We start from the raw sequence: 23,100 nt of genomic DNA, 5'->3' as shown, positions 1-23,100 counted from the left end.
TGTCGGAGGGCGAGGTGCAGATCTTCGATATGAAGGGCACCACCATGCGTCACATATCGCGTTTGACGATTAGCACATTGCGTGCTTACATCAAGTTCCTGCAGCTGGCCTTTCCAGTGCGCCTCAAGGCCATTCACATGGTTAACTGTCCGACGTATTTGGATCGCATTGTGAGCGTGGTGAAGCCATTCATAAGCGATGAGGTCTTCAAGTTGGTAGGATATGTAAAAATTTTAAGCTTTTATCATAAGTGCATAATGAATTTATTTCCATTCAAGATCAAATTTCACACATCCAGTATTGACTCTTTGTATGCATTTGTGCCTCGTGATATGCTGCCGGAGGAATATGGTGGCTCTGCCGGGTCGCTGGCCACATTGCGGGCGCAGACCCAACAGGTCTTGGCGGAGAAGAGGCAAGTGAAAACCATTTGAAGAAGATTATTTTAATGCAGTGGAATGACTATATTTTTAACATTTCTCTTTTAGGGACTATTTAATGAATCCCAATCACTGGGTCGTCGAGAAACCCGAGAAGCGTAACGGTAAATCGTGGAAGCTATTTAACTGAGGAGTAGTTGACGTGTGACTCCCTTTTTTTTTTATCAAATTTATTGTTTAGCTTTGTTTCTAATTATGTGGCTTTTGTATGTGCTATGTACAATGTATTTCTGTTTTGTATATAATAAAAGCGTGGGATTGTTTTTAAAGGGCTATTAAACAGAAATTTACTACTGTTTATTTGTGTTAAAAACAATTGTAAAATATTAAATGATGTATTTCTTTTACGTTAAATACGTTGCAAAGAGCTATCGAAACAGCTATTAATTCTCATCGAAATATATGAAATCGTACTCGATAGCAAATACGTTGCACTGTGAATAGCAGATTGTTAGGAAGAAGAGGAAGCATTTGCAATGAACACATCTCTAATGCCGTGTTTATTTTGAGCGAGTGTGCATAAAACTCCGCTTAAATCAAGGTTTTATATTAATTTAAAAGCGGCGCCGACAACTAATACAGAAACACAGCATGGATCGGCCACAGAAAATGCCCAAGGTGGCAAAGGTAAGACCGGCATATGTTTTCAAAGCCAACGCAACGCAGTCCAACATAAACGTTTTTGTTTTCAGGTCAAAAATAAAGCGCCCGCCGAGGTGCAAATTACCGCAGAGCAGCTGCTGCGCGAGGCGAAAGAGCGTGACTTGGAGATATTGCCACCGCCGCCCAAACAAAAGATTTCCGATCCAGCCGAATTGGCCGACTACCAACAGAGGAAGCGGAAAACATTCGAGGATAATCTGCGCAAGAATCGCATGGTGGTCAGCCACTGGATCAAGTACGCCCAATGGGAGGAGCAGCAGCAGGAGATACAGCGCGCACGCTCCATATGGGAGCGAGCGTTGGACAACGAGCATCGAAACGTAACCATTTGGCTGAAATATGCCGAAATGGAGATGAAGAACAAACAGGTGAATCATGCACGAAACCTTTGGGATCGTGCTGTCACCATAATGCCACGCGTCAATCAGTTTTGGTACAAGTACACCTACATGGAGGAGATGCTGGAGAACGTGGCCGGGGCGCGGCAGGTCTTTGAGCGCTGGATGGAGTGGCAGCCGGAGGAGCAAGCGTGGCAGACCTACGTCAATTTCGAGTTGCGCTACAAGGAAATCGATCGCGCCCGTGAGGTCTACGAACGCTTCGTTTACGTGCATCCCGATGTCAAGAACTGGATCAAGTTCGCACGCTTCGAGGAGACGCATGGCTTTATACATGGCGCTCGTCGTGTCTTCGAGCGGGCCGTCGAATTCTTTGGCGATGAGTACATCGAGGAGCGTCTGTTCATAGCCTTCGCACGCTTCGAGGAGGGGCAGAAGGAGCACGATCGTGCGCGCATCATTTACAAATATGCGCTCGATCATCTGCCCAAGGATCGGACGCCGGAGCTATTCAAGGCCTACACCATACACGAGAAGAAGTATGGCGATCGGGCGGGCATCGAGGATGTGATCGTCTCCAAGCGCAAGCATCAATACGAACAGGAGGTGGCCGCCAATCCGACCAACTACGATGCCTGGTTCGATTATCTGCGCCTGATCGAGGCCGACGGCGACAAGGAGCAGATCCGCGAGACCTACGAGCGGGCGATTGCGAATGTGCCACCCGCCAAAGAGAAGAACTACTGGCGTCGCTACATCTACATCTGGATCAACTATGCGCTCTATGAGGAGCTCGAGACGGAGGACATACAGCGGACGAGGGAAATCTACAAGACCTGCCTGGAGCTAATACCCCACAAGGTGTTCACGTTCAGCAAGATCTGGCTGATGTACGCCCAGTTCGAGCTGCGCTGCAAGGAGCTGCAAACGGCGCGCAAAGCCCTGGGCATGGCCATCGGCATGTGTCCCAGGGACAAGCTGTTCCGCGGCTACATCGATCTGGAGATACAACTGCGCGAATTCGAGCGCTGTCGCCTGCTCTACGAGAAGTTCCTGGAGTTTGGCCCCGAGAACTGTGTCACATGGATGAAATTTGCCGAGCTGGAGAATCTGCTGGGCGACACGGAGCGTGCGCGGGCCATCTTCGAGCTGGCCGTGCAGCAGCCACGCCTCGACATGCCCGAGCTGCTGTGGAAGGCCTACATTGACTTTGAGGTCGCCCTCGGCGAAACGGAGCTGGCACGGCAGCTGTACGAGCGCCTGCTCGAGCGCACGCAGCACGTGAAGGTCTGGATGTCGTTTGCCAAATTCGAGATGGGCATCAGTCATGGCCAGGGCGACGGCGATCCGGATGCCGATCTGAATGTGCGTCTGGCGCGTCGCATTTACGAGCGAGCCAACGATACGCTGCGTCAGCTGAACGACAAAGATTCGCGCGTCCTGCTCCTGGAGGCGTGGCGCGACTTTGAGCGCGACGTCAATGACCCGCAGTCGCTGCAGAAGGTGCTGGACAAGATGCCGCGACGCATCAAGAAGCGCCAGAAGATCGTCTCCGACGACGGTGTCGACGAGGGCTGGGAGGAGGTCTTCGACTACATATTCCCCGAGGACGAGATGGCACGACCCAATCTCAAGCTCCTTGCCGCCGCCAAAATGTGGAAGAAACAGAAGAACAACGACGCGGACACGGACACTAACCCAACGGCAGCGGAACCTGCAGCACCTGAGCCAGCAGCAGAGGAAGACACCGCACAGACATAGTGTGAAGAGATCCTTCCATTCCGAATGCCCATCAAATAAAAACTCTAATGTAAATGGCGAGCAGTGTTTGAATTTTGATATTAAGACTTGGATTAGAGTTAATATTGGTACAGTGTTAGCTGACTAAGGGAAACTTGCTGAGAGATATCACGAGCATGTGATTGAGTTATAGACTAAACATCTCAAGAGCTGACACTATAGGCAGACATGGCTGTACGGCCTATAGGGTTCTAGCTTTGGTGGTATTACTGTTTATATATGTGGTTTTAAAATGCGAATTTCCTGCGAATTAGTTCTGGTATCATATTATATAATCAATCACTGTTTACATATATGTATATGTATATATAGATACTATATAAACTATCCAATTTCTATATATACCTTTATATATAATATCATGCAAACAATCTTTGTCCATATATACATACATAGATATGCATATACATATACATATGCATATATCTACGATATGAAATGTAATAGGAAATTCGGCAAATGGAGAAGTCTATTTAGTAATGCGTCTAGCCCAAGTAACTTAAGCTCTCTAGTCTAGTATTTGGTTGCATTGTTATGACTGTTCTATTAAGCGATGCCTTCTATGTTTGGATCTATATATACTATGAGCCAAATAGATCGTATCTTATAGCTTACTAGACATCTAAGTGTTTCTTGACATCCACATCTATATACATATGTATATATGATAGATATCCTATTGCAATATCTTCTGCTTTAACTATATATGTATATAGAACTACATATATTTTTTTCGAATCAATCTCTACACACATTTCTATAGCTATGTCTATATCCCTATATCTACATATATCTTTCTCCCATCTTCACCTATATTTCATATTGTATGGCTATAGCTACATATATGTCCTTGATCTGAACTCTTCCCTGACTAATGGGTAGCTCTGCTCGTATGTGTATAAAGTTGCTCCAGCTTCATTAAATTGACTTTCTTCCCGATCACTTGGCGCGCAGCAGGAGCGTAAAGACGGAATAGGTCGATCGGATGACCTAGGAAAAGAGAATCGATAGGATTACAGAGCTCAACTGAAATGGAGGCCATAAGAGGGGGGCACCTGCTCGAAGGTCTCCAGGGTGACGGCTATGTAGCCGCCGGCATAGATGCAGAACGTCCTCTGGCTGCGCATCAGCGTGAAGATCAGCAAGCGGCGGAACCGCGGCGACTGATCCAGCCAGTTGCAGGCGTAGAAGGCGTCGCACAGCTGCTCGCTCTGGCTGCGCATGCGGTCGCCGAAGTAGCAGATGATGAACACCTCCAGGGTGACAGCCAGGAAGAACACCGAGGAGAGCATCATGGCGGAGAGATCGTGCGAGTCGGCCACATAGAGGAAGTGCATGGCCACGGTGCACTGAACGGTGGCCGTGCAGAGGAACTGGGCGAGGCAGGCGATCGAGAGGATCTGCTGGATGGTGGCGTGCAGCTGGATGATGTGTATGAAGTCCTCGATGCAGTCGTGCAGCTCCAGCTGCACGATGCGGCACCGGGACGGGCAATCGGGATGGCCCGGATAGCCGAGGCGGCGCACGCGCAGCTCCAGGGCGCGCATGTGGCCCGTGAGCACGCAGAGATATGCCGGCGGGTAGGAGTCGTTGGCACAGTCCTGGACGGCCTGGACGATCAGGCCGAACAGCTGATAGCAGCAGATGCAGACGTACGCCAGATCCGAGCTGAGCCAGTCGACGGCGAACCAAGCGGGGTAGAGTAGCTGGCGCTCCTTCGCTATGGCCACCCGGATGCAGCTGAGCAGGGTGCCGACGACAAAGATGCCGGCGAAGATGCGAAAGCTTCTCCTCGCCGTGCCGACAGCCTGCCGCAGGGCTAGCAGCTCCTCGGGATGCTGCACGCTCAGCACCCGCCTGTCCAGCACCTGGAGCAGCTCGCGTATCCGATCGAGATGCCGGCGCACCAGGAACACATTGATGAACTTGAAGTTGGCCGCAATGTCGGTGATCGTAATGGTCAGATTCTCGCACAGCTCCTGCATATTGCGCGTCAGGATGAGCCGCGCCAGCAGCGTCAGCGGGAACAGCAAGGTGACCAGCACGTTCAGCGTGATGGCCCGGAGCAGGTACCTCAACCGGGCCATGCCCGAGGGCCGTATCAAGCCAGTTAGCTCCCAAACGCGCCAATGATAGCTGAGCGCCTCATGAGTGTCCAGCAGCCGCTTCCTGTCCAGCTCGAGTTCCCTCAACTGCTGCGCTCCCATCTCGTCTGCCTTTTGACCGTTGGACGCCTCCACCAGGGGCATTTATAGCTGTCACCTAGGCAGGCACAGAGGTGCAGCAAGCTGTCCAACTTCCCACTATTTGGGAGCAATTATGGCGCCATTATAGACCTAGCGGGAGGGAGGGAGCGAGCGAGACCACCCAAGCAAAATTTCACCATAATCGTAATTTGTTTATCGTTTTATTATCCAAAAGTTCATCAAAGGTGTGGGGCTGAGTGTGTTGGGATGGCATGCGCTTATCAAGCAATCAACCGTTACTTAAACGCTGCACAATTTGAATACGCAATGCGATCCTGCAGCGAAATGTCCTCGAGACAATTACAGGATAATTTGTAGGGCAGCAAATTCTGATGATGCGATGCAAATGCATGGTGTCGCTATGTGTGTGTGTGTGTCTGTGTGTGTGTGTGTGGACACAGGTGCAGAAATTGACAACATTCGAGCAAACAATTTGCTCAATTCCTGCCTAAGATGGGCGTAAATACTTAACAAAATCCCTTCCAATAGAAGGATTCTACCAGCTCGAACTATTTCTAGGACAAGTGCTATAAGACCTTAGGCATTATAGTACTCTTACTAATCTTAACTAGTTAAGTGGAGCCAAAGCTGATCAGGTAGAACTAAGAAACTAAGCCTAAAAGAAAGTATTCCTCGCAGATATTATAATGCAGTAAATTCAACATAAATTCCATTTTAGAAACATTGAAATGCTGTTTTGTGTGCTGAGCGCCTTCAACTAGGTGATATGTGTGTGTGTGTGTGTGTGTGAGTGTGTGAGTGTTTCTATATACGATACGTTACGAGTATATAAAGGTTTGTCTTTGGAACACAATAGCCTAATTAAAGTAATATTTAGAAATCTAGCTGACTCTATCAAAACTTTGATTGGAGTCGGCTCCGGGCTAACTCTAAACTTAGTCTAAAGAAAATGTTTGGCTAAACTGAAATTGCTTGAAAGTTGACGCCCATCTCAACATTTTGTTAAATGGATCAAGAATACTATATATGTATGTATGTATAGTGCCTCTTACATATATAGGAGTGAGTGAGAGTGTGCGTGTGTGTTTCGTTTTGTATATATGTATATATATTTATGTATATAATTGCATACATATGCGACAATGTATGCATGCATGTATGTGTGTATGTGTAGGCAATATTAACATAGTTTTAGCTCATTTACATAATATAAAGATATAAAGATTTATATGTATGTATGTGTATATATATATATATGTATATGTGATATAGACATAGTTCAGTATGTACATAGGAATTGCAAAATTAATTCAATCTATAAGCAATTTAAAGCTATGCTGGAGGGATGCGGATGCGGATGTTCTTCGGGCTACAGCAAAACAAACACAAATCGATTGGACGCACATACAAAAAATACAATAAATTAACAGTTTTTTTTTTTTGTTTTTTGGGATTTTAGGGGGAATACGACGTAAATTTCACTTAGCTCGGTAACTTAATTTGTAATTTTTAAGAATTAATTTAGAAATACAATTAAGCAAACAGAGACAAAATAATTAGTCTAGAGAGAAACATGGTAATTCTTTCAAAGCTTTTCCGTATTCTCGATTTTTTTTTTTTCTTTTTGTTTTATAATTTATAAATTGAGCATAATGTTGATTATGGAAAAAGCGTTGCAAAAGCGAAATTGGAAAATATTTAGCTAGTTTTACAAATAGTCGATATACTCGTTTTGCACAGGTTTACAATTATATATATATATATATATATATATATATATATATATATATATATATATATATATGTATATATATTTATATAAATATATATATGTGGTTTGTCAACTTAACAATTAACAATTACAATGCGTTACGTTACGTTACGTGACATGCCGACTACATTACGTTACGTTATGTTATGTTACAATTAACAATTCATTTTAAAGCCATAAAAATACAAATCTTTTTCGTTTTGTTTCGTTTCATTTCTTTTTTTTTGTTTCTTTAACAATTGAATGAATAGTCCTTATTAATTTCATAAATTGTTTGCTTTGTTTTTGTGTATTTACCTATTTCTTGAATTTAAGCTCAGTTCTTTGAATTTAGTTATATGTATTATTCATAATTGTTGTATAAATATTATTATTATTATTATTTTTGTTGTTGCTGCACTTGATTGTTGGTTTGTATTTTCACGGCTTAGCTTTTTGTTTGTTTGATTTGTTTTTGTTTCATGTTGTTTCATTTGAGTCAGGCAAATGAAATAATAATTTATAATAATAAATTAATTAATTGAAAAATTGTTGCCTAATTATGTATTATATTGTGTGTGTGTGTGTAAATGTTTAGAGTTATAATTAATTGCCTGACTCTGTCTCATTCGATTCGTTTTGATTTTCCTGTTGATTTTGATTTTGGTTTTTGTTTGGACTTGTTGTTGTTGTTGTTGCTGCTGTTGTAGTTGCTGCTGTTGTTGTTGTAGTTGCTGCTGCTGTTGTTGTTGGAGTTGCTGCTGTTGTTGTAGTTGCTGCTGTTGTTTGATCTGCATCTTGCGCTAATTCGATCTGATTTGAATTTGCATTTGTGTCTTTATCTATATCTTTGTCTTTCTCTTTGGCATCCTGCAAAAGAACATATATTATAGTAAATATACAACATTGATCCACATACATAAAGAAAGCTCCGAACAACACCGAGTTAGATAGGGAGAGAGAGAATGAGAGTGAGTGAGAGGTGATGGACTGGAGTGAGTGAGAAAGAGTATTTGTTTGGGTTGAGTGTGAAATCTAATATATACTCAGATCCTCAGATTCGATATGTAGGAAATTCAATTCTGTCTGATTGCAGTGGAAATTATATGTAATTGCAATAGAGTGAGAGAGAGGCACATACCTTGGCCATTACCGAAGCGGCCTCCTGTTTTAAATACTCTTCGCGCGCCTTCTCGTAGAGCGCCACGAATTTGTCGCGCTGCACCTTGAACTGGGCAAAGAGCTGGTCATCTTTGTTGCCCTTGAGGCGATTCTCAATGTCCAGCTTCTCGTCGTGGATGGCGCGTATTTCGTCGTTCACCCACGGCTTGTCGATGGGATATTGATTCACTAGATTCTTAAGCGTTTTGATTGTGCTCTTGCCCTTGAGCGCCTGTTTGATCAGCTTGGGATTCGGCTTCTTGATCTTGCCGCCGTTCATGTTGCCGCCGTTCATGTAGGGCACCGGGCCGGGCAGCGGTGGCATGCCACGCAGCGGCATGCGTGGCCCCATATGCATATGTGGACCCATCAACGGCGGCGGTGGTGGTGGCAGTGGTGGGCCGCCGCGTCCATTGCGACGCATGAAGGGGGGCGGCGGTGGCGGTGGACCGCCCATTGGCGGCATGGGGCAGCGCATCGGCGGCATGGCGGCTGGAAAAGGCATTGGCGGATATGGCGGCATTGGGCCGCCCCGTGGTCCCATCGGACCAACTCCTGGTCCGCCCATCATGTGGCGACCGCCTCCCCGATTCATGGGTCCGCCACCCATCATTTGGGGTCTATTGAAGCCATTGCGCTGTGGTCCATTGAAGCGATTGCCATTGGGCGCATGGAACCGTTGTTTTGGATGCGGATGAGGATGTGGATGCGGTTGCCAGCCATTGTCGGCCATAGATGCGGGACCGCCGCCGCCCTGTCCTGCAAAGTGCGAATTATGCGGATGCTGTTGTTGCGATTGCTTATGAGCCTTGGTCTGTTTAGCTTTCAATTGCTTCTTCTTGCCCCCATCCGTAGCTCCCTCGGCCGGATTGCCGGCTTGTAGTGTCTGTGCGGCCGTCGCCAATTTGGGCGGCGGTGCGGGCGTTGGACTATTGAAGTCTATATAGAGCGGATCACTGGGCATCTGGCAGGATGTGTACATAAATTGATTCGGTGCCTGGGCCTGAACCTGAGCTTGATTCTGAGCCTGAGCCTGGCCGCGATAAGGCTTGCGGTACGGTGCGATTGCGGCACGAACATTTGAGCGCTGTTGCTGCTGCATGGCCCGGTTCTGTTGGTAATTATTACCCTTCGATACCATTTGTGGAGTAATTTTTAATGTGTATTTTAGCCGTTTGCAAAATTGTACGTTTCGCGCGGTTTGCTCTGACAAAAAGTCAGAGTAGGATAAACGAAATGAAATTCTATTACACTCTTAAATATTGCTAGTTCAATTGTAGTTGTATATTTCCTAGAGATGAGCAACAATTTGACAGACTGAGAATGGCAAAAGTATCTAGCTGTGAAATCGATAGTCAGTTTGTTATCGAATTTGAATAGTGCATTTAAAACTAGACAATATTTGCTCGCGCTAAGAGTTGTCATATAACAAAATATGAGTGAGTATAAGATTTTCATCGATGCTTAATATGTTGAAATTAGTTTAAACAGTTTTTTTGTACGCATATAACAGAATAAATTTATATATTTAAATCAAATTTAGCGCATATTGCTTCTTTTTATTGGTGTGTACACACTGTTTTCTGCGCAGGCCCAAAACAGCTGATTTGCTAATTTGCTCGGTTGCCGTGCGGTATGTGGGCGTTGCAACCACAAAAATATTAGGCAGTAAAAACACTTGCTGAGTGCAGAGACTGCAGAGACACAATACGAAAATAGCGTCTCGCTAGCGAGAAAAAGCTAAGAAAAATTCTTGTCATCAATAGTGCAGTTCTGCTTAGCCATCAGCCATGTTTCCTTATCTAAGGAGTCAACGCGTCAATTTGCAGCTGCTGCAGGAGACGGCTGCGCGGGAGCTAATGCAGCACCTGGATTCCATCGAAGGCAGCAAGGTTATTGTGCTGGACGAGTCAATGGTTGGACATTTGGAGCTTGTGACCAAGCCAGAAATGTTTACGGATCGTGGAATTAAGCTGGCCGCTTTGAAACCTGAGTCACGCACTCCCAAGGACGTCCAGAACATCATCTATATTGTGCACACTCAGGTCAAGCTCATGGATCAGTTGGCCAAGCACCTAAAGGACAACAATCATCAGGGCCGACAGTATTATATCTTCTTTGTGCCGCGTCGTTCGTGCTTGTGCATTAAGCATTTGGAGAACCTGGATGTGATCCATGCATTCACACATATCTACGAGCTGACCTGGAACTTTTTTCCGCTGGACTCTGATGTTGTTAGCATGGAGATGCCGAATGCCTATCGTGATGTTAGCATCGATGGCGACACCACCGCTCTCTTCCAAGCGTCAATTGGCCTGGTGCAGCTGCAGCGGCTATACGGACGCATACCCAAGATATACGGCAAGGGTGTGATGGCTCAATACGTCTGGGATCATGCCAAGCAGCTGGCAATTGACGAGAAGTCATTGTACAATGGCTATAAGGGTGCCATTGATCAGCTCATCCTGCTGGATCGGGGCATCGACCTACTCAGCCCGCTGGCCACCCAACTAACCTACGAGGGTCTCATCGATGAGTTTTATGGCATTCATCACAATAAGCTGACGCTGCCGGCCGAGCATTTTCCGGCATATACTATTAGCAGCGGCTCCACGGCCGTATCTGAGGATCCGGAACGTTTGATGGGCGATAAGGATCGAAAGACGATTTTCCTTCATTCCGGCAAACCGCTGTACGCGGAGCTGCGCAACAAGAACTTCAATGAAGTGCGCATACTGCTCGCCCGCAAGGTCAAGGACATCCAGGCACAGATGAATGTCAATCGTCAGCAGCAATCCGTGCAGGAGATCAAAAGTTTCGTCGAACGTCTGCCCCAACTCATGGAGGAAAAGAAGGAAACATCGGTGCATACGGCCATCGCCGGACTCATTGACGAACGCATCAATGTCTATTCGTTCAGCGATGACCTGGCCGCCGAGCAGGAGTTCATGATCTGTGCGGACATCGACAGGCCGAGCAATTACATTGACGACCAGATAGCACGCCGTGCCGATCTACGCAACGTGCTCAGATTCATCTGCCTGCAGTGTGCCGCCGCCTCCGGCTTCAAAGAGCGCGTTCTCAACCACTATAAGCGCGAGCTCGCCCAGGTCTACGGCCTGGAGGTGTTGCTCACCATTAGCCATCTGGAGAAAGCTGGTCTCCTGCGAACACAAACCGAGTCGCGGGCGTATGCCGTACTGCGCAAGGTGAGTGTGGAGTAGGGCTAAGGAGTAGCAAGGTGGAGCAGGGAATGCCAGAAAGAAATTGGTAGTAAAAGCAAGAAGTGCATGAAGCAAGGGATGGCAGTAGACAGAAGCAATGGGTGTCAGGAGTGAGGGCTAAAAAGACAAAGTAAGATAAAGAAGTAAAACTAAAGAGTAGAGGTAAGGATTAAAAAGTCGAAATATAAAGAAAGAGATAGCTGGAGCAAGGAACTGGAGCAAGGTGTAATGAAAGCAATACGCAATTGATTAATTTTACTTCACCTCTCCTCACAGACCCTACATCTGACCGTCGATGACAGCGTTGAGATCAATCCGAAGGACATTAGCTATGTGCATAGTTTCTATGCACCGTTGACGGCTCGCCTGGTCGAGCACTCGCTCAGGCCGCTCGGCTGGCAGACGCTCAAGAGTCAGATCAACAACCTGCCCGGGCCCGCCTTCGAGGATTTTCAGCTGCAATTGATTGGCATCGGTGGCCGTCATGCAGGCGGCGCCACGCCCAGCGAGACCTCGCTAATGCACGCCCGGCGCGTGGTGCTCGTCTTCTTTGTGGGCGGCTGCACATTCGCCGAAATCGCAGCACTGCGCTTCCTGGCCGCCCAGGAGGACAACAACGTGGAGTTCGTGATCGCCACCACGAAGGTGATCAATAAGCATTCATTCCTCGACAGCCTGATGAGCTCGTGAAAGAAGCGACTGAGTCGCTTGGAGGCACATCTTCTATCCGTGGGCTGCGGCCTGACGCGCGGACGCAACACCTCCAATCCAATGAAGCCGGGCCAAGCAACGGAGCAGCGCTTAGCGTTCAGATCGGAACAGCCGCTGCCCAAGCATAGCGATTAGAAACGTTTAACGATTCCTCACACACAAATACTATATATTTATATCTCTATTTATACCCCTAAGTGAATTATGATTTTTCGCATACATATGGTACGATCTACATACATATATTCAATATTATATATATATATTCATGTATATTTTATATATGTTTACTTTGTAGGTGCAAAAGCTTTCGAGATCCTTTATAAATGTTTACCAAATATGTATTTACGTAGATATATGTATGTATCAAATGTATATAAGAAACAAATGAACAGAAAGAGAAACAATATTCAAATCTATATTCCAGGCTAACGCTCCTGATGTTAAAAAAAAAAAAATAAAAAATAAAAAAATAAATAAAAAATTATAAATATATGTATATGCAAACATTCCGCGATTACTTGAAACTCTATAAATATAAATAAGTATACATGTGTACATATAAATTGCGATAGACTCTATTTGGACAAATCTTGGCTTGGCCCGTAACGCTGAATATATATGTATATTGTATATTCATATATATGTATAAAACTCTATAGTTTTTGATGCATTATTGTTGAACCTGCCTATGTCTAAGCTAATGGAAATTCTAGATGTCTATATATATACAGCTACAACTTTATTGAGTTCAATAAACAAAAATTGAAAATTCCAATACTCAATGGATCGCTTTGTCTCTATATATGTATATGACAACAACTGAAGAAGCAAAAGCAAAGATAGATAATAGCTAGAATGGATCTACATAGATAGTGTATTACGACGATTCTGATTTTTTCTTTTATTTTTAGCTTATGCAAATTGTTTATAATATTCTTCAGTGCCCTACACTATATATATAAACTATAGTATTTAAAATGCATATGTATATGTATATAGACATATGTATATGATTAATATTTTTCTTTTTTGTATTTTACTTAATAATTTTTTATTTTTTTATTGACGCGTATCAATTTAATTGTTAATCATTTTATCCACTTCAAAAATACATTTTATTAATAATAATAATTAATAAAAAAAAAAAAAACAAATTTTTAAACATAAAAAATATTACATATGTATGTTCCTTCTACTCCGCTCTTTATCTCCCTCTCTCTCTCGCTTATTTCTCTATCTCTGCACTTCTTCTAAATCTGTTTATGAATTGATTTCTTTGCATTTGTTAATTTTAGTATTTGTTTTTTGTTAATGAATTCATGCAAAAGTAACTAGACTTATATATGTATATCTATATAACGATCATCAATGTGTTTCCCAATTGCCAGTGATATTCGCTTGGTAACGGAAAAGAATCTTTGTTTTTTGTTTATCATTTATCATTTTGTTTACTAAAAATGTTATTGCTACAAATTTGTTTTTATATCTTAAGATCGGGGCTTGTGATAGGTGATCAAAATTGGATGTGTGTGTATGTGTTTGTGTATATATATGTATATATATATTTTTTTTATTATATTAAATGTATAAGACAACAAAAAAATAACTCTCACATAAACATAAATTGTAAATTAATTAAACATTTATATGCATTTAATTTTCTATACAATTTTTATTGTTTGTTTTTTCTTTTTGACTAAGCATTTTGCAAATTTGCATTAATTAAGTCTATAATAGGCTTATTTTAGTTGTTGTTTTTGTTTATTTTTAATGTCTGTTATGTTTTATACTTATTTGTTTATCAAGTTTTGTGTATTTTTCTTTTATTTTGTTTATTAGCAAGTCCGTTGGAAAAAAAACGTAACGTATAACGTTCACAAAATTACAAATAAAAAAAAGTCAAAATTTTGGATTTCAACAACATGCAAAAATGGCATCAAGCGCTTTCTCGATCGGTTTCTAAAATAGATTCTTCTTTTGGTTAAGAGAAGTGGGATATCGTTAATCTTGGCTTGATTTCGTTTCTCTCCGGCATTATCCCTCATGGGTTTTGATTTTTCACAGCGGAACGCCTTTATCGATAGCGTTCTCTCGTGTCTTCTCTTTCCTTTCTTTCTTTCTTGCACGAAGTCTGCGGTAGCGAGTCTTCTTGAAACAACGAATCTTTCTTTTCTACTTTCACATCTTTTTTGTTTTTTGTTTTTTTTTTTACACATCTTTTAGCAATGCACGATCGAGTCGTTGAATAACAAAGATTTTAATTAAATTATTATATAATAATATCAAAAGTTCAAAATAAAACTTAAACATTTTGCACACGTGCGTGTCGATATATATACGAGTATATATATATATCATTTTACATATATCAGTATATATGCATCTATAATTTTGTGGGTGATTTGCTTGCTGTTGTTGTTATTGTTTTATGCTTTCGTTTGTGTATGACAATAAAGGCTTACATTTTAATTATGTATTTATGCTGATTTTCCTTTTTATGATATATATATATATATTTAAATATATATATATACATACATTTTCGCTTGTTTGATTTTGTTTAAATTGTGTTAAATGTATTATCATATGGTTGTTGCTTGAATTGATTACGTTAGAATACAAAAACTATTGCAGCTTCATTTTGTGGCAACATTATGCAAAATTTTCATTTGCATTCTTTTCTTTCCTTCTTTGTTTAATTTACTTTAGTTTCATAAATTTTCGACGTATTTTAGTTTAGAATGATGCTACAAAAACAACGAATGCTTCTGCATATATATATATACATAAATATATGTATATATTTATATATAAATTATGCTTTTTGTTATGTTATTTGTAATTGTTATAGTTGCTTGTGTCCGGCTCTATCTGTTACTGTTGTCGCAGTGTTATTTGTTTTAAAATTTCTATTAAAATTATAATAGTTCATATTACTATATGGTTGTTGCTGTTGCTGTTGTTGTTGTTGTTGGTGTTGGTTTTGTTGCTGCTGCTGTTGTTCCCTATGCTATAGCGAACCAGCCGGAAAACTTGTTGAACTATTGCTATGCGCTAAACTAATCATGGAACCCGACAAACTACCCTCCTCATCCGGATAGGTCTCGCGTGATACCTCAGTTAGGGATAAAGTGCTGTAAAAATATCAATACACAATTAGTATATCAAATTATGCATGAAATCACATATAGTTGGCTATACCTGAAACCTAGTGCTATTGACTCATTATCAAAAGCTTCCAATTCTTTAGCATGCTTCTCATGTTTCATGCGCAAACGCTCGGCACGCTCCACATTGAATTGTTGCAATTCGGCATCCATCTTAAATGGAGATACAAATTAAATTTCGATATTCATTGGACTCGCAGAGTTTTTTGCCTGGCTGGCTGGCTAGCTAGCTCTAGATTGCCTACCTTATTCTCCAATAGGCTACGCCGCACGCTAACGCGATTCTCGAGTTCACGACGCTCCCGATCGCGCTGCTCCTGCGCCTGCTTCTTGTTCTTGTTCTGATAGGCTGTGAGCATATCCAGTTCGTATTCCAATTGCTCATTGGTACGTTGGCACTCGATCACTTGACTCTCGTCCAGTTTATAACTTTGACTTTGGAACATGTCGGCAATGCTTTGTTCATACTGCAAATGCAATGTGAATAGATGAGCCATTGGTTATTATATTACATATATGTATGCAATTATTCAGTTTGTCTCACCTGTTCACCCAGCAGCGTGAGCTTGCGATGCTTCTCCTCTTTGAGCTGCTTGATAACCTCCTTCTGTTGCTCTTTGGGTGTCGTCTGCAGCACTTGCGCCTTGTAGCGTTTATATTGTTTTGTTTGCGTTTTGCATGTCTCGCGAAACTGTTTACGTATCTGCAGTTCCTTTTGCTGTTTATAAAGAGTGGATACAGAATGTTAATTGAATTTGAAGTGAATTGAATTTTCAGTTTCCTTTTGTACCTTAAGGCTTTTGGGCTGTTGTCTTAGCTCGAGCGCATGCTTGCGCAGCAGCTCCTTCGTAATGCGTTCCATATAGTCTTTTTGATTGTGCAACTCCGTGTCGTGCTGCTTGTTAATCTGTTTGCAAAGTAAACCGTATTAATATAGACGTACAGCGAACACAATATACATAGATGTATGCGTGAGACTCACCTGCTCCTCGCGCAATTGATGTACGCTCTTCTGCTGGCGATATTCCAACTCCTGTGTCTTTTCGTGGTGTTTCAACAGCATGGCGTGAGCCTGTTCCAGCTGCTGTTGCTTCTTGCTCAGCTCCTGTGAAAAGGGATATGTAGAATTGCGATAAGCGATTATTTGAAGATTTTGAATTTGAAGAATTTGCCTACATCACGTAACAACTGATCCTCCAGTCCGTGCAGCAATATCATGCGTCTTCGCTTGAATTTCCGCATCTCGAGCTCAACAAATTGCTTCTGGGCCTGTATCATGCGCTGCTCCTCTTGGGCCTCGTGCTGCTTTAGATTATCCTTTTGCGATTGCAAAGTTAAATCACGTTGACGCTTTGGCGTTGACTCGTCCATCGACAGTTCGCGTTTCCAGCGCTCCTTGTTCGCTTTGTATTCCTTTTTGCGAGTCGAATCGAACAGCTTGCGATCGTTTTCCTGCTTCAACGTAATCTCTTTATGTAGTTTCTTCTCGGCCGCTGCCGTTTGTTTCGCGCGTCGCTCCAAGTCCTGTTGATGCTTGGCCTGCAACAATTGTGATTCATAATGAGTATATAGATCATTGGGATTTATAATTGCATTTCGATTTTATTACCCCAAGCCGTTCCAATTCTCTGGTGAAGTTATTCAATAGATTATCATACTCTTTGTCCAGCGCTGCTTTGTGCGTCTCCATTTCCACTTTGCACTTCTCCTCGAGCTTCATCAGCGTCGCCTGGTGCTCTCGTCGCATTCGCTTGTATCCGGACATTTGTTCGTGCATCTCCTCCTGCATTCCGCAAAAAGATTTCCAGGCAACACAAATAATAATGTACATATAAAACAAAAGCGTATTAATGGCGTGAAGATATACTTATATATAGATGTATGTGGATGTGTATATATATATCACTTGCAGCAGCATCATTAACACAATTACAAGTACAACAACAACTTACGATAATACTAGTTAACTCCCATTCGTTCTTAACCTCAAAATATGGTAACTTAAAGCAAGGGAAAATCATAGCTAATTGCAAAAAAAAAAACAGATTGCGCGAAAATTGTTTATAACGGCTTGAACGCAATACGAAAACAATACAAACAACAAATGCCAATAAAAAAAAATATCGTAACTTAAGCAATTGCAAATAGCAGCGTCATATAATCAAAGATAAAATGCCGGCGACTACTGTTCAAGCTGTCAAATATCAAGCTGAGAGAGAGCGAGACAGGAAGAGAGTGCAATTGCGAGTTGTGTGTGTGCGTGTGGGCGGAGAGTAGCGAAAAGTAGTGAGGGAAAAAACGGAAAATAGAAGAACAATGCAAGTAGCATAGAACGAAATTAGAACGAAGGCTGTATATGTATCAATGTGTATGTGCGTGTGTGTGTAAATGTGCTTTTGTGCGTGCATGTGGGTGCATTTACTACTAAGGTGCGCAGTCTGCCTGTGTGTGCGTGCGAGTGTGTGTCTGTGTTTTTTTGTTTCTTTGTTTGTTGCACCTAAATTGCAAATAAATCTTCGTAGCATTAAGTTTCTTAAACATTTATTGCTCTATTTATTGTCATGGACTTGACCCACGCACACACACAAGCGCACATACATAAATAAATACATATGTATATGCACACAAGTATGTGAATGTACACTCTAGTTAAATTTAGTTGTTATTTTTTGTGTTTTTCTTCTTTTTTTTTTTTTTTTTTTTTTTTTTTGATTAAGAGATCACACAGGGGCAATGATTAAGAGTTTGGCATTGTTTTGGACTGCTACTATTTTTAGCCTTCTGGAAGAAGCTGTCATCGTGGCCAGCGAAGTCATCAGCATCCGCCTGGCTGCCGCAGCAGAAGCAGGAGCAACAGAAGTTATAGCGCGCCTATTTGTTATGCAGGAGGAGAGTAGAAAGAGAAACAATAAACAACAACAAAGTTTGCATGTAGTAGTGGAGAGCACAACGATTGGAAGATCAAAAAAGAGAAAGAGAGAGAGGGCGAGCAGGCGAGCGAGCAAAAGCAACGGGAAATGACAGCTGTTGTGACTGGGACTATGAGTCGGATAAGGAGGAGCTGCTGAGACAGGAGACATACACACACGATGACAGCAATGAGAGGTGTGAGAGCCAACGATAGATAGTCTGCGTATGGGATCGATTATGTTCACGATATCGATAAATGGCAATGACAATCAGCCCTATTAATTGGACTACGGTTGAAGTCAATTCTAAATTCACACACGCTTACGCACACACACACTCATCATAATGAGCTTTTGTTGTTGCACATATGTATGTATATGCATGTATGTTCTTTGATCATTAACGATTAATAATCGCACTCACCTGCATATGCTCCTTCTGCTGTTTGGTCACAATGCTCGTCGTTCGTATGGTGGCAAAATTATTGGGTCCATGATCGTTGACAGCATTGGAGATGGCCTGCTGGGAGGATGTTGATGTGGCCGCATAGACAGCCGCCTGGGCAGCTGGTGTCGATAGATAACGCGGCTGTTTTCCAGTCAAGCGATGATCACCGCCAGCCGGTGAGCCGCCAGTGCTGCTGCCGCCACCGCCGCCGCCACCGACGCTACTATTGGCATGCCCTAGCGCCACGCCCAGATGCGACATCACCGATAGAGGCGGCGCTGGCGCTGGCGCCGGCACCACCGACGCCGAGTTCGTAGGCGTCACATTGTTGTTCATGGTGTGCATTATGTTTGGCAGCGGCGGCAAGTTGCGATGACGCGACGAATTGCGTGTGACAGCTCCACAGCCAGCGCCGCCCGCCTGCTGTTGCTGCTGTTGTTGTTGCTGTTGCTGCTGCTGGGCATTGGACCAGTGCTGCTTCTGCAGCTCCATCTGATGTTGCATGGCAGCCGCAACGGCAGCCACCTGCTGCTGATGATGAGCTCCGATATGATGGTGATTCTGTGCTGCAGCCGGTATGGAATTCGACGAGGAGCTCTACAGTACAGATACAAATGAAAATCTCGTTAGCGTCATCGATAGTTAAACGATTTGAATCGCAGGACTAGGTCACCTGACTACTGGCCGCCGATACACCCACCGAGTGTATGGAGTGTTCGGAAGTAATACTATTGCTCTTGCTGCTGTCACCGCCAGCATGATCGTCCTGCTGATCATCCGTATCGCCGACAGCGCTCTCTGTTTCGCACGTGTCCACCATGAGTATCTTCTTCATTTTGCGATAGTTAAGGTTGTCCAGCTCGCGCACCGCCGACTTGGTGCGCGCGATCAGCTCCAGCAGCACCGTCTCCGATCTCGGACGGGTCACGTACGCGTGCTGCAGCAATTTGGTTGACGAGGGTCGCTCCGCGGGCATCTTCTTTAGACAGAGGTCCACGAAATTGCAGAACGTGTCCGACCAATCGTTCTTCTGTAAAAGCAAGGATTGGATAATTGACATGGAATCATAAATCGATTGATAATGATTGAATATCGTCTATTGATATCTACACTTCCAATCGATAATTACCGGCAACGTGGGCGACTCGTTCTGTGCAATGTGATACAATGCGGACATGGCATTCATATTGAAGTATGGGGGCTTGCGCTCGGCCAGCTCAATGCAGGTGATGCCCAGAGACCAGACATCCACTTTGCCATCGTACTGGCCCTCATCCATGGCCAGTATCACCTCCGGCGCCATCCAGTAGGGCGTGCCAACAAAGCTATTCGCCGGACACTTAATGGCCGCACTCCCGAAATCGGCCAGCTTCACCACGCCCATGTCCGTGAGTAGAATGTTGCCCGCCTTGATGTCACGATGGATGCGCCCAAGCGAATGCAAATAGCTCAAGCCGCTTAGCACACCCATGCAGATGGCAGCGATCTCGTCCTCATGCAACGGCTTCTTGTGCACCTCAATGATGTCCGAGGCGGAGCCGACGCAGTATTCCATGACCAGCCATGCTGTTGATTCGCGCAGGTAGCAGCCCTTGTACTCAATTGTATTCGGATTGTTCAATTGACGTAAGAAGCTGTTTGCGAGTCACGGAATACAGAATTGAATATATATATTTATTTATTCACATCGATATAAATTGCTGCACTGTATCGTACCGTATCTCCTTGAGTATGTCCTGCCACTTCTCCTGGCTCTGCTTGCCCGTATACGACATCTTCTTGATGGCCACAATCTCTTTGTTGAGATTGCAGCGGGCATAATAGACGGCACCGAACGAGCCATGGCCAATTTCTCGCAGATCCTCAAAGATCTTTTCCGGATCATGTTTGTAGAATAGATCGGCGATTTCCGGATCTTTGAGACTACCAGGACGTGCCGATGGCATCTCTGTTATTCATGTTATGCCCCCCTACCAGCACTCGCGCCCTCCCTCTCCCTCTACCACTCTGTCTCTCTCGTTCGCTTTCGCTCACTCGTCTCTTCACTCTATTCTCACTCTTTCGGCAGTCTCGAGCTGGAGATGTCAGCTTGTTGTTTGATTTTCCTTTGGGTCTGTTATGCTTCTTCTTCCTTTTGTTATTATTGCTGTTGTTGTTGTAGCTTGTCGATATCGCTGCTTAGTCAATGAACCGACAAGAATCTCCTTATGCTGCGCTCTGCAAACGAAAGTGTAATTGAAAGTTACATATTTGTGCACATGTGTGTATGAGCGTGTGCATAAAACTGCTTGTGTAAGCCCGTGAGCATGAGTATGTGCATGTCATGTCATGTGTTTGTGTGTGTGTGTGTGTTTGTCTGTGGCTGTGTATGTGTGTGATAAAAGGAGAATTTCATGTTTTTGGTGTCGCATTCAAATCGATCAAGTGATTCACACTACTCGATTACACACGCACACGCAGAAACACTCGCGCATACACACACACATTCACATTCATATCTCATTCGGTATTCCACAACACAAGCCGCTTATCAAAAATATGTGCGTTTTTTTATTGTTCTTCTTTGTTGCGTTCTTTTGGCACTATTTTCCCCAAAGCCGCGACTCAGTCTCTCAGAGCGGCGAATAACGGTGCAACATCATTCAGATACGCACATTTGAATGCCAAAGAGTCGTCGCATGATATTATGCTCTCAATGAAATCTGACGTTCCTATTGATGCGTGGCTTCAAAATATAAGTTCTAGAGTAGGCGTTAGGTGAAAATAGAGAGGGAGAGAGAGAGAAAGAGAGCGTACGGCACACGTGCATGTGTGCTACATGTTCATATGCATATATATATACATACATATGTATGCATGTGGCTCACTGTAATTCATAATGGGCATTGAAGTAATAGCGGTACTTATTTACTGCCCAGCTGCCGCATGCAGACGAAAAAAAAGGGTTGCAGCACTTGGCTTTTTTTTTCAGTGTTGTTGCAGTGAAAATCGTACGATTCGCTGAATGAACTTATCGTTAAACAGATTTTGCCATCATGCTAATTGTTAAAACTATGTATTTGATTTGTTTGGAATTTTGTTGTTTTTTTGTATATTTTTTTGTTTAAAAACGAAACGGCAACACGCCTATTTTTCATACACACGCAAACCCAGCCACACACAGGCAGCCATGTCTCGTTCGCACACACTCACATGTATATAAATAAGCGTATGCATGTGTGTTCGTGTGTGTGTGTCTGTGATGTCGGTTGTTTTGCATTCGCCCTGTCTTTTTGTCTCTCTTCACTCTTCATGCTGTGCGCCTTTCGAACTTAGCAGCACCGTTTAATTTAGCATTGTGTGTCGGTGCTTTTTAATTTAATTTGATGGCTTTTTTCTACTTGTGCCAGCCTGTTAACATTTCGTTAAATAATTTGATTTCATTTTTGTTTATTTGCTTCGATCTTATTTGAATTTTTCCTTTTTTTTTGGGTGCGGACAAACACATACAAAAAAGCAAATCGCACGACGCTGCGACGTCGTCATCGACAGAGACGATGTTTTTGTTGTTGTCACTTAACAGCGACAGCAACATCGCTTGCAATTTTAGTCAACCCTAAAAAAAAAACGATTTTTTTTTTTGCATAAATTTATAAATATAGTAAGACCCAATTTGGTCGTTAGGATAAAATTTAACAACCATAAATTGTTTTGCTTGCACATTGCACACATACAAATACACACTAACACTCGCACGCTTACACCGACAGCAGTTACATAGGCAACTATGGTGCGTGCTCTTTCTCGCTATGCGGCAGCGGAGCACTCACACTCACACCCGCACAAAAGGCACACACATATACGCAAATACACACACACACATACGTACAGCAGCCAACACGAATTGCATGAAAAAAAAATTATGATAAAACTATGGAAAATTGTGTTTTCTTTACATTTGTGCCGCTTACTTTTGCAATTCAAACACTTTTCGCTAATTATCAGCGCGGCTGCGGCATTTTTCTTCTGCATGCGTCGTTTTTCTTTCACGTCGGTTCGGCCTCTGATTCTACTGCTGTTTCTGCTGCTGCTTCTGTTGCTGCTGTCGCCAGCCTGCTGGTATTGTTTGCTTTGCTATATTTCGCCTTGCACTGCACACGCGTTGCGTTTTACATATCTACACAGGCAATGCATTCCGTTTCAATTATATCCCTCATATATTCACTTGCATTTGCTTGGCTTTTAACACTTAGTTTTCCCAATTTTCCTTCTTCAATTAATTTGTATAAGTTACGTATAT

General features: G+C 43.2%; 6 protein-coding genes across 7 annotated transcripts in view; 3 read left to right on the top strand and 3 right to left on the bottom strand.

Moving 5' to 3' along the window:
- Window positions 1-726, top strand: part of LOC115564362 (alpha-tocopherol transfer protein-like) — a 1,741-nt gene extending 1,015 nt beyond the window's left edge. Inside the window, exons 4-6 of the mRNA XM_030388589.2 lie at window positions 1-215; window positions 279-415; window positions 489-726. The exon at window positions 1-215 is cut by the window's left edge and continues 88 nt beyond it. Of these exons, the coding sequence (XP_030244449.1) occupies window positions 1-215; window positions 279-415; window positions 489-570 (434 nt within the window). The 3' untranslated portion in view covers window positions 571-726. The remainder of the gene's footprint in view (window positions 216-278; window positions 416-488) is intronic.
- Window positions 727-884: 158 nt separating this feature from the next.
- crn (pre-mRNA splicing factor crn) lies at window positions 885-3,256 on the top strand. Its single transcript, XM_030388576.2, has 2 exons — window positions 885-1,067; window positions 1,133-3,256. Exons 1-2 carry the CDS (start codon window positions 1,032-1,034, stop codon window positions 3,200-3,202), a joined length of 2,106 nt encoding a protein of 701 aa, XP_030244436.1. The 5' UTR covers window positions 885-1,031; the 3' UTR covers window positions 3,203-3,256.
- Window positions 3,257-4,106: 850 nt separating this feature from the next.
- Window positions 4,107-5,496, bottom strand: Or2a (Odorant receptor 2a). Its single transcript, XM_030388587.2, has 2 exons — window positions 4,297-5,496; window positions 4,107-4,231 (listed from the first exon to the last, which is right to left on the bottom strand). Exons 1-2 carry the CDS (start codon window positions 5,488-5,490, stop codon window positions 4,181-4,183), a joined length of 1,245 nt encoding a protein of 414 aa, XP_030244447.2. The 5' UTR covers window positions 5,491-5,496; the 3' UTR covers window positions 4,107-4,180.
- Window positions 5,497-5,632: 136 nt separating this feature from the next.
- fs(1)K10 (female sterile (1) K10) lies at window positions 5,633-9,687 on the bottom strand. Its single transcript, XM_089263898.1, has 2 exons — window positions 8,340-9,687; window positions 5,633-8,068 (listed from the first exon to the last, which is right to left on the bottom strand). Exons 1-2 carry the CDS (start codon window positions 9,498-9,500, stop codon window positions 7,805-7,807), a joined length of 1,425 nt encoding a protein of 474 aa, XP_089120024.1. The 5' UTR covers window positions 9,501-9,687; the 3' UTR covers window positions 5,633-7,804.
- A 261-nt stretch (window positions 9,688-9,948) lies between these two features.
- car (vacuolar protein sorting-associated protein 33A) lies at window positions 9,949-12,701 on the top strand. The gene is made up of 2 exons (XM_018109375.3): window positions 9,949-11,568; window positions 11,860-12,701. Exons 1-2 carry the CDS (start codon window positions 10,150-10,152, stop codon window positions 12,271-12,273), a joined length of 1,833 nt encoding a protein of 610 aa, XP_017964864.1. The 5' UTR covers window positions 9,949-10,149; the 3' UTR covers window positions 12,274-12,701.
- A 1,704-nt stretch (window positions 12,702-14,405) lies between these two features.
- Window positions 14,406-20,767, bottom strand: Tao (Serine/threonine-protein kinase Tao). 2 transcript variants are annotated; one of them, XM_018109322.3, is made up of 12 exons: window positions 20,538-20,767; window positions 19,951-20,455; window positions 19,495-19,851; window positions 18,798-19,418; window positions 17,074-17,247; window positions 16,641-17,003; window positions 16,447-16,569; window positions 16,255-16,371; window positions 16,009-16,182; window positions 15,710-15,931; window positions 15,499-15,617; window positions 14,406-15,431 (listed from the first exon to the last, which is right to left on the bottom strand). In XM_018109322.3, the coding sequence occupies exons 1-12, from the start codon at window positions 20,765-20,767 to the stop codon at window positions 15,308-15,310; spliced, it is 3,129 nt and encodes a 1,042-aa protein (XP_017964811.1). In that variant the 3' UTR covers window positions 14,406-15,307. The 2 variants fall into 2 exon arrangements, with proteins under 2 accessions (XP_017964811.1, XP_017964812.1); XM_018109323.3 differs by lacking the exons at window positions 18,798-19,418; window positions 19,495-19,851; window positions 19,951-20,455; window positions 20,538-20,767 and adding an exon at window positions 17,417-18,154.
- Between the last annotated feature and the right edge of the window lie 2,333 nt (window positions 20,768-23,100).

The sequence above is a fragment of the Drosophila navojoa genome, chromosome X (genome assembly GCF_054131105.1).
Source record: "Drosophila navojoa isolate 15081-1374.11 chromosome X, UAZ_NAV_1.0, whole genome shotgun sequence".
NCBI lineage: Eukaryota > Metazoa > Arthropoda > Insecta > Diptera > Drosophilidae > Drosophila > Drosophila navojoa.
Note: the sequence above shows the minus strand (reverse complement) of the source record. Positions and strands in the feature narration are given on the sequence as shown.

Excerpts from the sequence above, each read along its gene's own strand:
- crn (XM_030388576.2), top strand. The coding sequence starts at position 1,032 with ATGGATCGGCCACAGAAAATGCCCAAGGTGGCAAAG. Across the intron at positions 1,068-1,132 it reads AAATGCCCAAGGTGGCAAAG|GTCAAAAATAAAGCGCCCGC; the intron begins GTAAGACCGGCA and ends TTTTGTTTTCAG.
- Or2a (XM_030388587.2), bottom strand. The coding sequence starts at position 5,490 with ATGCCCCTGGTGGAGGCGTCCAACGGTCAAAAGGCAGACGAGATGGGA. Across the intron at positions 4,232-4,296 it reads CCCTGGAGACCTTCGAGCAG|GTCATCCGATCGACCTATTC; the intron begins GTGCCCCCCTCT and ends CTCTTTTCCTAG.
- car (XM_018109375.3), top strand. The coding sequence starts at position 10,150 with ATGTTTCCTTATCTAAGGAGTCAACGCGTCAATTTGCAGCTGCTGCAG. Across the intron at positions 11,569-11,859 it reads CGTATGCCGTACTGCGCAAG|ACCCTACATCTGACCGTCGA; the intron begins GTGAGTGTGGAG and ends CTCTCCTCACAG.
- Tao (XM_018109322.3), bottom strand. The coding sequence starts at position 20,767 with ATGCCATCGGCACGTCCTGGTAGTCTCAAAGATCCGGAAATCGCCGAT. Across the intron at positions 20,456-20,537 it reads GACATACTCAAGGAGATACG|CTTCTTACGTCAATTGAACA; the intron begins GTACGATACAGT and ends ACTCGCAAACAG. Across the intron at positions 19,852-19,950 it reads ACGAGTCGCCCACGTTGCCG|AAGAACGATTGGTCGGACAC; the intron begins GTAATTATCGAT and ends TTGCTTTTACAG.